General features: G+C 38.5%; 2 protein-coding genes and 1 pseudogene across 2 annotated transcripts; 2 read left to right on the forward strand and 1 right to left on the reverse strand.

Moving 5' to 3' along the window:
* The first annotated feature begins 2,686 nt into the window (after positions 1-2,686).
* LOC136260140 (uncharacterized) lies at positions 2,687-4,243 on the forward strand. The gene is made up of 5 exons (XM_066053767.1): positions 2,687-2,876; positions 2,970-3,061; positions 3,176-3,398; positions 3,452-3,516; positions 3,688-4,243. The coding sequence occupies exons 1-5, from the start codon at positions 2,786-2,788 to the stop codon at positions 4,219-4,221; spliced, it is 1,005 nt and encodes a 334-aa protein (XP_065909839.1). The 5' UTR covers positions 2,687-2,785; the 3' UTR covers positions 4,222-4,243.
* Positions 2,698-16,442, reverse strand: LOC136260137 (uncharacterized). Its single transcript, XM_066053761.1, has 2 exons — positions 16,315-16,442; positions 2,698-6,222 (listed from the first exon to the last, which is right to left on the reverse strand). Exon 2 carries the CDS (start codon positions 6,206-6,208, stop codon positions 4,256-4,258), a length of 1,953 nt encoding a protein of 650 aa, XP_065909833.1. The 5' UTR covers positions 6,209-6,222; positions 16,315-16,442; the 3' UTR covers positions 2,698-4,255.
* LOC136260141 (uncharacterized) lies at positions 15,678-18,772 on the forward strand (annotated as a pseudogene).
* The last annotated feature ends 527 nt before the right edge of the window (positions 18,773-19,299 follow it).

Below are 19,299 nucleotides of genomic sequence, written 5' to 3' on the forward strand. Positions count from 1 at the left end.
TGTTGTGAATAGTCACACTAAGATTTACTATGATGAACTTTTTGTCTTGTTTGTGAACCTGAAATAATCTATGAACTTTTGGCAACCTCAGATTGTGATCCTTTTTTGCTTTTCAGTGCCCTACTAACCCAGAGATCCACCTATTTATAATGTGTGGGCTTCGTACATGCTGTTTTCAGAGGGTGACCATTGGATTTATGAACTGGCTTTTCGACATGCAGTTAGCTATGAACAAATTTATTTTTTCACAGGAACATTTGGAGCGGCAACAGTGGCTTCCGTGATACGCACTTTTTCTCCAGGGTACAATACGATATCACTTTTTTCTCCAGAACGCACTTTTTCTTTTTTTGCTATACTTCGGCATGCACAGTACTTTAAAGCTGCAATTTTTCCTCTGGGGCTCCCAATCAGCCATACATTTTAAAGGAAAAAAATGGCACAAATGAATTAGGAAGCCATCTAGTAACCTGGACTGTCTTGAAACTGTAGTTCAGTGCTTCTCACTTAGATGTGATGCACACGACAAAACTAAGATCTTAGCATATACGTAGCTATGGACAAACCCATATCAATTCTCATCCTCATGGGAGCTCGGATGATGAAGCAATCTAAGTTAAACTTGCTTTCTTATTTTGTGCCAGAGTTCTATTGAAAAATAGAATCAGATTTTTAATTAAAATCTCGGATACTGGAATCAGTGCCTACCTAGCTACACATACATGATCCTGGTTGAAGATGTACTAAATCAGAATCCATGACTGGACCTGGGCAGCCTTGATCCTGCACTGAGCCAATCCGATCTGCGCTTGAAATTTTCATAGATTCCGTAGATCATACTTCAGCTATAAAAATTTTCCACCTATTCCAGCCATTGTGCAAATGATTATGATAATTGTCTAGCTACAAAAGTCAGTTTACCTCTATGAATCACTTTTGCCATATTTGCTACAATATCATGCAGTACGGTAGTACTTTATAATAGGGATCATAATTAAGGTTTGGGTTTTCAAAGACCATACAGCCTCACTTTTCCTTAATAACAGTTTAGCAGTGTTTGCTATAGGCATAACCAAAGTCCATAAATGAATGTGTATAGGTGAAGTTTATTGTATTAATTGTCTTAGCCATGCTTTAGCATAGGCACTTCTCTTGTAACGCTAGGTATAATGAATGGAACATAGTTGAAACCATGGGGTGGCTGAAACTGAAGTGAAATGTCCACTTCACCAGCCTTTCAGTAATTGATAGCAGGGTGCATGTTCAGTCAAAATGTCCAAAGTGGTTGGATTGATTGCAGAGGCATTATTCTTTATTGTATGCCAGGTGGAACATAACTGATAAAGCCTGAGAATAGCACATTTCAGTCATCATGCATGTCTGAGTTTGGGTGTGCCATTTTTTTCCTTTGATGCAGTATACAATGGTTTATCAGTTTATTACAACAAAAAAAACTGAAAGGAAATTAGGAATTTTACATTTGATCATGGATCATAGAAAAGAAATAGAGCAAGGGAGGTCATCAATCCACACCCAGTGTTGGGCAAGTTACTTGGTCAACTGATACAATAATAATATTACTACAGACTATACAAATGAAAAGTAACTTAATATATTACATAAATTAAGTTACTTTAATTTTGTTGTAGCTAACTGCAACTATGTATAGCCAGCTACAGGAAGTGTACGCTTCATACCTCCAACTGGGCTGCTTTCTTCTCAATTTTACGGTTCAGTCATGATCATGTTTATAAATGATAAGACTGCATGGACTTACACCCAGCTATGGTTAACTGTAACCTGTTTAACTTATTGAGCATTATGTAATGATAGTACTGTGTGTTAGGTAATATTTATTGCTTCGTTTTACAAATACTATATATTTCTTTTCTTGTTGCTAATAATGGTCTTCATAATATTACCACACTATGAGTATTAATAGGAGCTTATAAGCGCCGAAGGTGGGTATTAACACACTATGAATATTAACACATTATATATTATTACTTAGAAGCCCAAAAAGTAATAACTATTATGTATATGTGTTACTTTAGTAACAGCAACTCTGTCTGCACCTGCAGCTATATTGGTTGACATTAGTCCCTATGGCTACACTATACTGCCAGGCTGTTATGGCTGAAGTAGGAATTAAATGTATTTTTTTATTTTTGTTTTACACTTTATCCATGCACTCTTCATATTTGTTCTTGCTGTTCCCTGCCGTAGTGTACATTATAATTAAACTTAATCAATGAGTATAATGATAGCAATACAGTTGTGGAGTCCCTTGCAAGGAAACCACTTAAATTTAACTCAGTGATCTGACTAACCCAACTCCGACTGTTTTAGCTAATGGATGTACCAATTCAACAGAGTCACATTTTAATTACGTATATAGCCATATGATAACTGGTAGCTTGGGTTACATGATATAGCCACATGAACCAGCTAACCAGCTGTCGGCACTTGCCTGACATGTGTCAAAATTCAAAACTGCATGTAGTGAAACATAATAGTATAGACACATGGTGACCCACTGACCCATATTTATTCTGTTACTACAACCACCACAGAAATGATCTACCCAATATAAATGATGCATCATCACAAATATACCTTGATCAGTATCTATGGAAACACCACCATAGAAGCCATACAAAACATTTTATTTAAATACAGAAGATATCACACAGATCATATTATTTGTATTTTTATGTGTCAGAGATGATGCTCATAATAACTGTTGGCAACTGTATTAGCTAGCTAGGTAGTGTAGTGGCTAGTCATGAATTCACAGTTAACAATACTGAGGCTGACATTTATTTACATTAGTTGTATTACCACTAATAGCCAATCACAATGGCTTGCTGTATCAGGTAAGTTGATGAATTTGGTATTGTGTGTGTCAATGATTCCATTTTTTAACATACAGTACTGATGATATGATACGTGCACACATGTCTTTATAGGGTTTGATATAGAACTCATTGCATTTTCAAACACATCATTTGTGATATACTGGACTGAGCCAACTGTGTTTGAGAGTGTGAGCATATACCAGGTAAGCAATATATGTAGCTGGTCTGCTGAGGTTTTCATTACCATTTGTATTGAATCGTGACATGTGTGGCCTCCTAGTTATTATTCATGATCAAAGTCATGTGGCTTCTTACAGGTCAACTACAACGTCACTGTTATATATAACACCAAACATGGAGTGAGAGAGTTCAGAGATCAAGTAGTGAGACTACACAACCCTACCCATCTTGAGCTGCCACTGTACACTAAGAATACTACATACTCAATACAAGTCACTGCCATCACCAATAGCAGTGAGAGAATACTTTCTAATGTCAAAATCTTGAACTCATCACACTTCAATGGATCAGGAATGGATGGTAAGACCAGCATTGTTGAAACATCACATATAGTCTTACCATGATCACTTTAGATGCTATTACCTATATGCAGCTGAGATTGTTTACACCAATGGAGTGTTCAACATGGTTGAACATGGTAAGTAGGGTGTGTGAGACGTGTCTGAATAGTCATTAACTAATACCTACCCTGTCTCTGTGGAAACACTATGGTCAATTAGGACTTCCTCTACATGGTGTCTAGGAGAACTAGTAAACTATATTCATTGTGTTTCTTAGTAATATTATATATTGGTGCTTTGTTCCATAGTTGGAACACAAGCAGTACAGAATATTCTCAATCCGACTAGCAATTGTAATCGGGATATACACTACGTGTTGGGAAGAAGACACGACGGGTGATACAGACAAGTGTCACTTCCCAATAGTTAACATGGTGGAGGAAGATATGAGATGTGATCAGTCAGATAAGGTGGTATATCAGGGAAGGATTATTGGAACTAAATCATTCAGCCCAGGAGCAATTATCGATTACATCAACAAGTGGGTATCATCTTCAAACAGTCAAACTATTTCTGTTGATGAAGACAGAGCAAATGTATATAATATGGGTATTGACAAGACTTGCCCTGTCTACCTTGCATCACCAACTGATCCTAGTTGTACTCCACAAGTTGATGTTATCAACATTGCCAATGTAATACTGATCATCGTCATAGTAATACTGATGTCATCAATGATTATATTGCTAGTTCAGATACTGGCCTATGTGATCAAGTCATTAAAAATAATTAGAACAAAAATTGTATATGATAATTGTAAAAACAAACTAAACAAATATTAAGAGTGTTCTAAAAAATTTAAAAGATATAGCTAATTTAAGGCAAATTATAAGCAATAAAGTATGCTATTGGTAGACCAGCAAGCATGACTACAATTGTTGAAATAAGACCAAACTTCAAGTAATCGAAAAACTTGAAATGGTAATCATCAATATTAAACTCTCTCTCTACAATGTTATCAATCTCATCATCATTATTACCACCATAGTTTCTCTTCTTCATTTCTTCAATTTTCAACTTATATAACTCCTCAGCTTTCTGCTTAGACTTCTCTGCAACAATCAGGTTGGCAATACTACCAAATAAGGTAAAATTTCCTGATATAGTACTAACCCAAGCCAGCAGCACACCACCTAGTACATCACAGTAAACACCATTGTTACAGGTATTACATAATTGTTGTAGTTCTTTGATTATCAAAATGACTAATGGCACATTACTGAACACATTAGATCCAACTGTCACAAATACTGTAAACAGAAGCACACCTTGTATTTCACACAGCTGCAGTTCACTTTTTGCCTTAGTAAATGCCTCACAAGGAAATTGTGTCTTTTTAAAGCCTCCCAACCATACAAACAGTCCCATAAACATAACAATAAGGTTCCAGTCAATCTTTGTGATGGCAAAATAAGAAGTTTTCCTCCTCACCAGTGCATCTACTACCATCGTGAAAACTGCTACGCCGATGGGGACCAGTCCAAGGTTAAACTCAACATGGTGGTTTTTTCCAGACTTTATTCGTGGTAGGGATAACAACACTACAATCAAAATTAAAGAGAAAACCAACCAGATGTGAAACACTCGAGGTCTCCATGCAGCTTCTTTTTCAGTCTGATTATCAGCTTCAAGCCCTGCAGTGGTTACATCTTCCATTTGAACTGCACTGTCATTTTGAGCTGTTTCTAATCTTGGAGTCTCCTCAATAAAAGTATGTTTTGATGACCTGACTGGTTCCAATGTGCCATAACGTCGTCGTCGATGTATGGGATTAGAGTGATAGACACGTCGCGTGGATGTGTTTCTGTGGTGGCGACTGTACCTCATCAGTGACTCTGTTAACACTTCAGCATAAAGTGATGGGTTTCTTTGGTGAGGCCTTTGAACAGGACTGGGAGTCTCTAACTGTCTATGTATTAGTTCATCACGCTCTTGATCTGTTGTGCTGGTCAAATTAGGTCCAGACTGTAAGCTTTCATAAAGTCCTGTCCGTTGGTCTACAGTTGATCCAACAACTTGAATATCATCATCTTGATGTGGTTCATCTAATACACTGAATGATTGCTTCATATTAACCCTGAACACCTTACAGAACACATATAACATTATAGTGTTAAGCGCTAATCCTATGAGAGCAGCTGGTAGTAGAGTGGCAAGTACTTTATAGAGATCCAGGTTTAAAGATGCAGCAATAAAAGCATTCTGAGGATTTCCAAATATGGTGGCAGCACTGCCAATGTTAGCAGAAGTAGCTATTGCAAGTAGTAAGGGTAATATCTCTTTAGGTGACCTTCCTTGTCTAATGTGTTGCTCTACCAGGACTGGTGTAAGGACAACACATGTTGCATCGTTTGTTACCAATGATGATAACAGGCCAGACAGAAAACACACTTGCCACAACACTTTGTAAAATGGTTTGGCTCTACCAAATATTCGCTTAGCAATCACTGGCAGAAATCCCTCTCGATCAAAGTAATAGTTTATTAATATCATTCCAATCAATAAGAAGAGTGTCTCAAGATTATTTCTATCTCCAAGTATACTGTATACATCATCTTGGCTTAACACTGTAAACACTACCATCAAAGTGGCTCCAAGCAGGGCACTTCCTCCTCTTCCAAGTGGAAACTTTCGGCTTTCAAACACAATGAGAGGCCAGATTATCGCAAACAGAATTGTCCCTGTGATCCTCTTGTACAGATCAACATCAAAACAATCAGACTGAGTGGAGTTAGAATTGTTGTGCATAGAACCGTTACTGCTTTCCATCTCTCACAAAATATCTGAAATCAAATAAGCAGTTTAAAAAATTTTGAATAAGGTCCACTCTACCTCTGTATGATTATAACACTTGAAAGTTTGGAACCATTTTTTCTTTTAAAGAAATATTTTATGGCTTCAGAAATAGGTTTTTGACATAATTTTAAGTGCTATTATGTGGATACAAAATTTGCTGCCAAAAAAAAACTATGACCCAGACAACATGCTAGTATAAACTGTGTGGAAGGCATATACAAAACAAGTTGATTTGACTGAAATCAGTTATACTATGGTTACTATGGTATTTTTATACACAAAACGAGAGCCAGCCTATTCAGAGTGGGGGTAGGTGGTCAAAAAATGGACTCCGATCCACATGCGTGGTGGCCTTCTATTGACAAGCACATTGAACAATGACTGTTCTTCATCTCTTAGCATACTTAAAAGGCATATAGTGAAACTTGTGTATTAAGGACACCACACATTTCATGTGCCCCTGCATACAGCTGCTCATTTGATATTTAGGCTAACACCAATCTTGCATTGGTTCACAACGATGTTACAAAATAAGTAAACAAACAAGTGTAAGGAAATAAATTAGAGATTTTACATTTGAATAGGAGTCAGTCATGGCTACACTATTGACAGGCTGTATATGACTGAAGTGGGAATTTAAATATGCGGCACTAGTGACTAGTATACGTAGCTGTAGATGTAGATTACCTTCCCTTGTTTCATTATAATTCCTACTCAAATGTAAAAGTTTAAATTTTTCCTTATGCTTGTAATAGTTGAAAGGGTCAGGACAAGCCACATAAAAGGTTTAGTATAAATCAAGCAACTGAAAGTTGTGGTGGAGAGAAAATTTGGTAAATCACTTGCCAAGTAGTTTTTTTGGTAAAAAAATTAACTGATAAAATTGGTGAATTTACCACACTGTCAATAGATTGCATAATACAATAGCTAATTGGTATATAAGGTTTGGAAAATTTCTTTCAATTTGCCAAATTCGTCAAACTGTAGTCATGCCAAACTTTCTGTAGAGCTTAAAATTAATGAAGACACCTGATAATCTGGACACTTGGTAATGGTCCCAAAGTATCCCTTAGCATGTAAACTGATCTGGAAAATTAGGACACCTTGATAATCAGGACACTATTGGTGCCATTCCCCTTTATTTTCAGCTATGTCCCACCCATTACACAGTAATACAACCAAAGAACTGTGTCTCTGCAATCAATGCAGACACTACAGAAATAGTGACTAAAACATGCACCCCACTGAAAAGTGAAGTGGCTTCATTTTCAGGTATGTTCCATTGAGGACTTGTATGAGAAGCACTTCTGCAATCAATCCACTGACCATAGAAATTACAGACAATTCTCATGCAATATAACAGAGAAAGAAAAGAGAGACAAAAGAGGACAAAGGTAAGTCCTTGATGCATGCACTACAACAGCTGTAGTTGGTGAAAAGGCACATCTTGGGCCAAAGCAACACCAACACCAAGCAGTGAAGAAATCAAGCCCATAATGTTACCTGTAGTCAAGTTACGTATGCTTGGCTGAAGCTGCAAGGGTGTCAGAATGGGGAGGGGGCCATGGCCCACACCATTTTTAAAGCATGCTTTGCCCCCTCTCCCCCACTTTGGGGCTAGGTTGAAACAACCAGCCTATATATATATACAGAAATACATACCTTCACACAAGAGGGCATACAACCACCATGCAACAGCACTGTCTCTTGTTGCATCACCAGTCCACCACAACTGTCAAGCCATTCACTGTATCAAACCCAAAAGCACCTTTAATTCTATTTCTGTTTAGTCTTTGCATGTGATATCTGTTGAATTGAGGGTGGTGACAGATCTAAGAGGGCAGTCTCACTGTAGTGTGCAAGTTGCTGACTACACCAGAAAGTACATGATGAAGACTTTGGTGAAATTAATTTATCAAATAGTCTAAATACAAGGATACTGAAAACGAAAGTGACCAACCGTGAATGCAGTGTGGTATTCACGTGATCTACACTTAGTTTGGGAACACCTGTTAGAGCAGACATCCCAGTTCCTTCAAGGTATGATGTTTCACTTTGCTATTAAAATTCTTATAGTGTGAAGTACATTAAACATAAATGAAAGACCTTCATGTGACCATGATTTCTCACACGATATATACATGCATCAAGCACATGCAGTAGGTAGAGAGGAGCGTAGCAGCCATTAGCAGGATAGGGAGTGAAGAGGTATAGTTATGAAATGTAGCTGATATTAGCTAGTGATAACACACTTCACAACACCTTTATATAAACTAGAGATAAACACACGTATGAACTGAGTTACAGGAACCTTATCAATGGGATCCTGTGTGTCTGCATGGGTGTTTAACAGTTTGTGGTTTGCTGGTTCAGTTATGGCTAGCTTTGGACCCCACGGAACAGAACCAACACTATAATTGTAATATCAAGACTAACATTATTAGCAAAATATCCATGACATAGAACAACTCAGAGCTGGCATGAACAAGTGACCTCCTCAGTATGTTAACAAGAGAACAGAGACCATACACAATTAATACTCACTTAAGGACCACCCAAAGATAATACAGTGCATGACACAAATCAGCCCCCACTCTCCTCATCATTACACACAGCAGACAATGACTGATAACACCAAAGTGGCAAAACATCCCCCCAAAGCTTGCTAAGGAAAAGATCACACCAATAACAAGATACAATGCTAACCAGAAATCTTGTAATCTCAAGATAACACATAAAGCGGTAAATAAGTCATTGATGTGGCCTGTAGATATAGACAAATGTGATCAAAATTTAGTAGCACATGTCTGTTTCATCAAATGGTTCATTAACCAAGTCTATAAATAAATGACTGTTCATATATTCTCACACACAACAATACTCAATTACAAGGTTATAGACAATAAAATAGTTAGTCATGCAAGTCCTATTGCATTTATAGATTATGCAACAGTAAGGCCAGGTGTTTCTCATCTACAAAATTCAGGAGGTCACTATTCAATAACCATTATTCATTATTGAAGAAAATGTCCCTTTTATAATTCAGTATTGAAGAAAACAACTACAACAACTGGCTATCTGTGACAATGAAAAGTAAGATTTGTTTTCTTTGTGTGCAGCCATAACAGTTGTCAATCTTCCCCACATAAAATGTGGTCATTAGCAGCAATCTATAAATGAAATTTGAGGCAGTTACAGTGAAAAGTGATACAGGGAGGGAAGAGAAACAATTAATCAAGCTTGCTTGGCCTATTTGTTACTGCTGTCACAGAGGAGCTGCTAAGAACAATATTTAGGCAAACTATTTGAGGTGTCCGGATTCAGTGAAACGGAATGGTGTGGGTAGAATGGAATGGTGGAATGGAACGGTAATTAGATAAATTCACCTAGTGATCACCGCTTTATAAAGACCACCTACTAACAATGACCACCTCATTATAAAGTACTAGTGTATCCCCATAGGATGGTCTTATTAATTGTGCGTCACATGTTATGCCTAGAAGAACCAGAGTGATGATCCATGCAAAAACAGCTTGGCTGTACAAAAGACATATTCATGACTCAGAAACTAAAAATAATTAGTGACTGAAGGGGCTAATATCTGGTGAGGCCAAGAAATTAATGTTAATACCGCCAACTATATCAATAACATTGGTCCTTTATCAGTAACTCATGTAGTCTTGCTGAATTGCCTTTAATTCTAATTGGCTAGTAATTTGCAACCTTTTTCAATAGTCATTGCAGAGGAGAAAAAAAGGTGGCCAAATTACTAGTCAATTGGAGTTACAGGAAATTAATTAGGAATGCAGCAAGATTGCACGAGTCAATGATAAAGGACCAGTAAAGGACCTTTGTAAAAAGGTGGTCTTTAAGAGGTGGCCACAAAGCGAGGGTTTTGCTCTAGGATAAATTTATACGACGATTTGACCATTTCTGTTTTCCATTTCCAGTCCTCCGCTTTATTGCCATACAAAGCTAGTCTTGTGCCCAGCCCGGTCCCTATTTCCTTGGGGTGGTACTTATTGATTAAAGATTATAAACGGCCCCCTCAGAAAGGGTCTGGTCATCTGCCTATACCAATTTTTCTAAAAACTCAACGTTTGTCATGTAATAAATGTTGTTAACCAACTTCTAAGCAGTCAGAAAGCTTCTGCAACTACAAAGTTGAAGAAAACTGCATTAGTTCAGCACCTCATGGCTTCTTCGTACCTCTTAGAAGTCAGTTCACAACCATTACAACATATAACAATAGTTGGATTTTTTAGAACAAAAATAGTATGGGCAGACCCAAGGGGGACGCTTATAATATCTAATCGATAAGCACCACCGTTATTAATCAGACCCTCAGTTAGCACAGACCGCTAGGGGCTTATTGATTAGAGCATACAATCTCTAATCAATAAGCCCCTGCGCTGAAATAATGGCCTATCCCACACAAGACTAACCCTTGGTAAAAAGGTCTGGTGACTCTAGCATACAGAGTTGTGCAGCTGGAATGCAATAGTCATTAAGCTAATGCACCTATCAAAGTTTTGTCCTACCTATCCCCATGCAGGCAAAAGAGGGGATTAGATTAAAAGTTTATGCAGTGGGTGTGGGGAATGGTTGTAACTAAGGATCAAATGGAGAAACCTACAATTTCACCCCAGTGTAGGGGAATTACATTTAGAGTTGGGTCAAATCCTATCGCATGGGCCAGGGGGTAGGTGGGGCAAAACTTTGATAGCACAATATTAGACTTAGTACTGTATAGGGGGAAAGCTTCGATGGGCTAAACTTTCACGGATTTCGCAGTTTTGTCAAAAACCGCGAAAGTTTCCCCGTGAATGCTGTGATGTCTGGATTGATTGACGTGTCACATATGTGGAAAATCCTGCACCAGCCCAGCTTCTTTTGTGAGCCACGCCCACTTATTTAGATTGTGCATCACTGTCTGTTACTAATCATACGTGGAACCACATCCATTTATCAAGGTGTGTTGCAGCAATCTGAAGGCATGTACGAAGCCACATGCGTTGCTGTGTGTACGCCCAATGTAGAGCCACACCCACTTTAATCGATCATCAGGTGCCAGTGTATGTTCGCATCATAATCATTGTGAGCCATGCCCACTTACCAACAAATTAATGTGCGTTGTTTACACGCACAGCTAAGCGTTTTGAGTGGATGCCACCATACTTTCATCCACTGCAAAAGTTTAACCACAAATAAGTTAGTAAAATGATGACAAGTACAAATAAGAAAAAAATAATAACATAAAAGAATGCAAAGACTAGCTAATTACAAACTACCAAACTAATTACAAGAAACTAAACTACTTACAAGCTATACCTACTTAGCTACATTATAAAACCTAAACAAATCTATAGTGTCCTCCAAGCAAAGAGTATAGTGTCTGAGGACCATTTTGGCATTGTATTTCCATAAAGTCACTGATAACTGTTGTAACAATTGCCGAGCCAACTTCCGAGACAACCCATTTTTAACTGTAGTACAGTCAGCAATTGTAAAAAGAGTGGACAAAGCAAAAGGAGACCAAACACCGAATGATTCACATACTAGGGGAATAAAGTCACCTCCATCATTGGTAACAAATTCTAAATAACGATTGTCCTTAGCTTTCTCACCTGCAGTAGCAGCCACCCCAGCCTGAGAAGCAGCAGAGGATATAAAAGCAGGCTGAGTTGTGCACCTGACAGAGAGGTGAAAGTACACTGGACGACCCAATGAGAAATCAGGGTGATAAATGTCCCCAGGATGAGATTGGTCAGAAGAGGCAATACCTTGCTCCTGGAGAACACCAGGATGGTGGTCTTGGAGTAGAGCATGATGTACTACAGTAACCAAAGCATCATGGCATTGGATATGCAACAGGCCATGTGAGCAACCTAGGAGGTGGTCACCAAATTGATCAATCACAGACAATCATGTACAAAGTGGTGTCAAGGGAAAAAGCGGAACACCCAACCATAAGCGAAGAGCGATAACAAAATCATGCGAAGACAAAGCCAAACCCAAAGAAGGCTGTGGGATTGCCTTCAGCCAGCCACTACTAGTCCCAGAAGAATGAGAGACAGCACGTAGGCGTGCTTGATCACGAATGTTTGAGGTATTAAAAATCTGTGAAAATAGTTGATTATCAAGAGAAGCCTGTAGTTCACATTGGGAGGATACGCTGGATGTAGAAATTGATATATTTTCAAAATAAAAGAGAGCACTATCTTCTCCTGGCATGGACAAAGTAGCATCAAAAGTTTCTTTTAAGCAGGACACCAAAACTCGGGCTGAATTCAATGAACCCAGAAAATATGGGTGAGAAGAACGCTGTAAGCCATGTAACCCCAAACCTCCCATACAAAAAGGTAAAGTAGCTTGAAACCAAGCACTATCAGAAATGCTACAGCACATAATCCTACTAAGGCAATTGCATAGGTTAGAGTCAAACAAAGATGGAAAACAACCTAAGGAGAAGACACACAACGTAAAATGTGAGATTTTACAAACACTGAAACAGCTCCTAAGTAAATACAATTCTACTAGAGGATCCCCAAGTTCAGCAAGCTTTTCCTGAATAGAGGAAGTTTTGTCAAGTTTAGTAGACAAAAAGGAATCAAAAAATTGAGGAGGTCCCCAAACAGGAGACCCCAACAGCTCCAAGCCACTGCTCACAGGATCAATGCGTTTGATTGTATGAGGAAAGCCAGGAAAAGAACAATCTCCAGAAGGCCAGTAAAGTTCACATTTAGATAAATTAATGTGCAGGCCAAAACTTGGCCCAGAATGAGCAAAGCACGATAGTAAGGAAAGAAGAGCAAACCTAGACCCAATAAATGTACGATCATCCAAATACCACAAACTCAGGAGGCACCTTTCACTAGGAGAAGATGAATCAAGAAACTGAAGCAAAACTAAAGAGAACAACAGAGGGCCATGAGGATCACCCTGTTGAACACCTGTGGAAGTAAGAATACATCAGTGACCAAAACGCAGTTCAGCAGGCTGGCTATAAGTTTGTTTGCTCTCTACCGCGAAACTTTCACCCATTGGGTACACCATCATGTGCCAAGAAGCCTGGTGGATGCCCATTATAGTAACTGATGAATAAGCTTAAGATTATAGACCCACAATTTCGCCCCAGTGTAGGGGAATTATATTTGTGACCTGATTTTACAAAACCGATCCAAATCCCACATCAGGCAAAATCAAATTAACACCTCCAGTGGATAGCCACACTATTGCACTAGTAGTTTTGACACTCAGTACCACTCAAACTACTCGAGGCTAGTTTCAACAGACGTCTTTTCTGGGTGGTATGTAGAACTTGAGTGGCAGTTTTAGGCCTTGTGAAGGACCTGGCTTGCCAAGAACCAGTGGTTTGCTGGTGGACAGCCTGATAATGTTGGCCAGACGTTTTTCTGTGGATTTTGCTACATATCAGCCACTAAGGAGCCAATACAGCCCTGTAATCTCGTCTCTGGACTCCAATCGTGGTCTGTCTCCATTTTGAGGTCTAACCCTTGCCCACCCTGCCACCCCCCCACCCCTTTGTGAGCACTCATGATACTACTTTGCTCGTCCAACTGCTCAGATTTTCTATCTTATTTGGCGGGAAACTCTACAAGCAGCTACAAGTACTGGAAGTGGCCTGAAAGGTAATAGATTGATGCATATTTTGTGTAAATTTCATACGCGTACTGGCTATCCTTGGAGAGTTATGCTGGCTTGAATTCTTTAGAACCGTTTATCTCGAAACTTCTAATGTGCGATTTGGATCGTTTTTCCAAAATCCAGACACATTTGGAGTTGAGTCAAATCCCCTCGCATGGGAGTAGTAGGTGGGGCAAAATTTTAATACACCGTAGGTGCGTAATAACATAGACATATGTTAGGCGCAATCTGTGAATTTGCGCAGTTTATAAATAGCGTTGCGCATTTTGTGAATTCATAAATGCGTAACAATTTATAAATTGCGCAGGTGTTAAGGTTATTGAAGTGAATATGCCTGGGTGTGGCCCTCCGATTTTCCGACTACTCCAATTGTATAATAGGTGACTGTTCTATTAGAGTGTTTTTTATCTGGCCAATGTCCTGGACATTTTGGAAAGAAATTTTTGACGTTTTTAAGACAGGAGTAAGTCAAAACTCCATTTAAGTGGATTTGGATTGTGTATATGTGTGCTGGGTGCAGTAGCTAGGCTGCTACTGTCAGAGAAGCCTAAATGCAATGTAGCTATTTGGGCAAAAATCAAGGTGCAGTCATTATGCATGTACCTATTTACTATTGAACGGTAGCTGATGCTCTCAATGTTCATAAAAATAGCTTTGAATTTAATATAGGTAACTATTTGATTTGCACGAGCTTCACATGTGGCCGAATTTAAGATTGCATGACAGAGGTGACTTTGGAGCTTTGTAATTCACAGCATATAAGGACTAAGCCAAATATCTGCATATATTTGGAGAGTATAAGAGATGCTCTTTCATGTCAAGCACAGAAAGACTTGATCAGCTTCAAGCATTACGAGCAGTGTCACTTGACCGATAATACATATTTTTGTCCGAGAATTGAGAACATTCGAACAGGTCACTTTTGCAGCTCCTGCAGCCAGACAAAGAAAGCTGCAGTCTGAAATTTTGCACGCAAGAGTTTATGGCCTAGACCTCTCCAAAGGCATAGCAAGAGCAGAAATATTCTTTGCAGGTTTAAAGAAAAATCATGTCCGGACCGATGGTGGTCAAACATCGGTGGCTTACTCTAGTGAACCATTCACTCTTTGATTATAAGCGTCTGCTATGATGTTTAGAACATATTTACATGACATGAAACATTGTTGATGAGCATGCACGGAGTTTATCTTTGACAACGAACCGGAAAATTATGGTATGCAGCGCAATTTATAAACTGCGCAAATTCACAGAGTGCACGCCTACATGTAGCATACCATCATGCGTCAAGAATCCAGATGCATGTCCATTTTATATATTATATGAGTATACAAAGCACCCTTCTAGTGGAAAATGCGCACTTTTTTCCTTTGAACTTTAATGATGGTATCATACATTAAAAGCTTGCCCTCGAATCTATCAATAATATAATCACTCATCCTCGCACTCACTTCAGGCTCACGATCGTGACAAGTTTCACTTCCACTGAATCACTGAATTGCTTCTGACCAGGAAGACATGAGCTCATGACTTATCAAATTTGCTCCTGGAAAACGTCGACAAGATAAGCCCGTGACTTATTAAAATAAGGGAGTTTACTTTCTGACCTCGTGACTTATTTAATAATCTATGGGGGGCCCTTACTGGGACTTCCTGTTCAGTTGGGGATCTTCACTTGCCGAGCCAATTGAGGTCATTCCTCACAGTCACAGGACTATTTATTTATTTAAGTCCTGTGACTGATAATAAATAAATAGTCCTGTGCGAGGTCCTGGTTGCTACTTTGGCCAAGGCGAGGTACGTCCATGCTTACGTGTGTAAATGTAGGCCTAGTTTACATTATAGATGGCTGAGGATAGCTGTCCTGATGAAGGCACTTACGTCAAGGTTGCAGGCACCATCATATTTGTATTGGTGTGGCCATTCGTCATGTTTGACATCAAGTATTACCCAGTGGGCAGGCCAGGTGCTGCCCTGGTGGGAGCCATGGGTATGGTAGTGTTTGGCATTGTGTCACAAGATGACGTCTACAATAACATTTTGGGTACATTGGATAACCTCCAGACTCTCTTTCTTCTAATTGGCATGATGTTGTTGAGCTATTATTATGATCGTGAAGGTATGTTACCTTATCTGGCATCAAAAATCTTTGGGAAAGCAGACAGGAAACGATCGTTCTATTCAATATTGTGGCAAGTTTGTGTGTTATTTGGTGTTCTGTCAGCGTTCATTACAAATCATATCAAAAAGTTTTGGGACATTAACAATACATTACCATTGAAAGTACACACCCCCTAAATCGCGTAAAACTCATAAAATGGTGTAAAATGATAGTGATTTTCGTGTACTTTCGAAACGCTAGCAACATTACGTGATGGTACCCACAAAATACGGTCTTTTAATAACTCACATACCTCTAAGAAATACTCCACCTTGTTTTCATGGCTCTAGCTGTAGAGCATATAACCGTCATTTCACGATTTCTGAAACTGGTTCATCTTTTCTCCCAAAGCGTAATAATGTATTGTGGGATTCAGCGGTTACCAAGACTATTGGAATTCACACTAATCATAGATAATAGAGTATAATATACTAATATAATCTATTATTTTTACTCTATTATCTATGCACTAATCTAATCAGTTTAATTATAATATACGGTCTGGAATATCGTATATATGAATTATTCTTTGATATTTCCGGACGAATTGAACCAAGCAGTGTTGCCAGATGATTTGCCAGATGATTTGCTCCAAATGTTTGTGTGAAAAAATAAATTTGTTCATAAAAAGTTCATAAATCCAGAGTCACTTTCCGAAAACTAGCCTACACATTATAAATAGGTGGATCTCTGGGTTAGTAGGGCACTGAAGAGCAAAAAAAAAAAAAAAAAAAAAAGGTTACCACCTAAAATTGCCAAAAGTTCATAAAAAGTTCACAGATTACTCCAGGTTCATAAAAAAGTTCATAGATTATTTCAGGTTCACAAACCAGCCAAAAGTTCATAGATTATTTCAGGTTCACAAACAAGACAAAAAGTTCATAAATCTATGAACTTTATTCACAGCATGGCAACACTGGAACCAAGAGTCACCAGGTTAGTATCCGTCTTTTTAGTGTAAATACAAAATATACAGAGCGTCACTTCAAGAAAGCATCCGCGTGAGTGATTTTATTTGTAATGGTTGTGTTCTTCATTGTATACTGCAAAAACTGTGTTTCCCAGTGCTCAGATTAGCGGGATTTGAGCTTACTGTGTCAGCTGAAATGCGGAATTCCGATAAAATCTGTAAATTTCTTAGATTCCGAATCCAATAGACTATTTTTGATATGTGATGCTCTGCAGTTGTACTAACTCCTATATTTGTCAATGCACATATTAAACATGGTAGAGGGAAGGAGGAAATCTTGCCACTGCTGCTAGCTATTGCCACATCTTGCAACATTGGTAGTGCAGCTACCATATTTGGTAATCCACAAAATGCCTTTATAGCATCCAGTGCTGGAGTGAGCTTGTTGGATGCTTTGGTCACTTTGTTACCATCAGCTGCAGTTGGTTTAGCACTGAACATTGTAATGTTATATGCGTTTTATGTACTGAACTTGTACTGGCATAAGTACCGTGAACGTTGTTATCATAACCATAGTAATGACACTGTAGCATCACCAGTTGTGGGGGTTACAAACAGTGGTCATGTGGATGAAGTTGAACTCAAAAGCTTTACTACATTACAACAAGCTCACCGAAGACTCTACCTTCCACCAATATCTGCAAGTTATCCCAACTTAACACAAGCTACTGATGAACAAGATAATGATCAAAGATATCATGAGTTACGTGAAACACGAAGAGCTTCACCAACTGCAGTTGGTCAGAATATCAATCCTTCTACTACTCAACTTGCAGAAAATGTCTCTAGGTGGGCTAAAATAAAGAAGATTCTATTCATATCATGGCTGATATTCATCACCTTGCTGGTAGTAGTGTTACTAGCTATTCCTGATTGTCCTGGTAACAAAAATTTGATGTTTAATCTGGGATTGGTTCCTGTGGCTGCTGGAATATTGACCATGATGGTTGTACTGCACTCAATGGCCATAATGCTAGCTTGGCTATTAGTGACATTGACTGGTCATTGATTGCCTTGTTTATGGGTTTATTTGTGTGGCTGAATGGATTTGAACGTACTGGTTTTCCATGTGAGATAGTGGAAGCTCTTAGAGATGAACTACAGATTACTGAAGTTGGGGGTGTATTATTATTCACTATCCTCGTATCAGTAGGCTCTAACGTGTTCAGCAATGTTCCTCTTGTGATTCTAATAGTAGATCAATTAGACACTTTGTGTGGGGATAACTTTGAGAATTATCACCTTCTTGGAGGGAGCATTTTGGCCTGGGTGAGCACCTTTGCTGGAAACTTAACTCTGTTTGGTAGCATTTGTAATCTGATTGTAGCAGAGAAGTCCATAAACTGTGCCAAACTTAAGAATGTCTCCAACGAAAATGATTATCGTTTGTCGTTTTTAGGTTACCTAATGTTTGGAGCAGTGTCCACTCTAATAGTGATGTTTGCTGGATTGCCTGTAGTGTACTTTACTGCTGATGCAATTCGTGAGTCCAGCTTTAGTGGTGGCAATGGTACTTGTGTTAATGCAACAGACTTTTGAGTGTCATAATATCCTGTAATATTTTGTAACAAAGACATTTATAACATTTGTTTCTTAGTGTGTGCAATAATCTCATCACAAAACACTTGCATATTTTTTTAAATCACAATAATACATCATGTACTAACTATTACATTTGTCAATTCAAACACTACTGATATATAGCTTAACCAGATATGACTAAATTGTGCCATAGTCTGATAGTTGATATCAATAGCCGATACAGTGGATATCAGCAATGGCAATAATAAACTATAATAATGCCATGATAAGACCAATTTTAGAATACGCCAACCCTGTCTGGTTCCCTCACATCAGAAGAGACATTGATAAGCTTGAACAAGTACAGAGGCAATCTGTCACTGCCCAGATTCATTATGGCTGACTTCTCATGTTTCAGCAGCATAACCAATATGCTCATTCACCTTAACATTTCCACTTTAGAACACCGCAGACAAGTATCCAGTATCACCCTCCTCTACAAAATCGTTCATAATCTCATTGATATATCTCCTGTTGATTTAATCCCTGTCACTTCTAATACCAGAGGACATGACCAAAGATTTCATCATATCTATGCAAGGACCAATCAGTACAGTAACCCTAGATCAATCAGACTGTGGAATTCACTCCCATCTGACCTAATCCAACAACAATCATTACAAATTTTTAAGCACCAACTGAAGCTATTATTACTTTCCTCTACCAATCAGTAATCTCATATTGTAA

This window comes from Dysidea avara, chromosome 7, assembly GCF_963678975.1.
Source record: "Dysidea avara chromosome 7, odDysAvar1.4, whole genome shotgun sequence".
NCBI lineage: Eukaryota > Metazoa > Porifera > Demospongiae > Dictyoceratida > Dysideidae > Dysidea > Dysidea avara.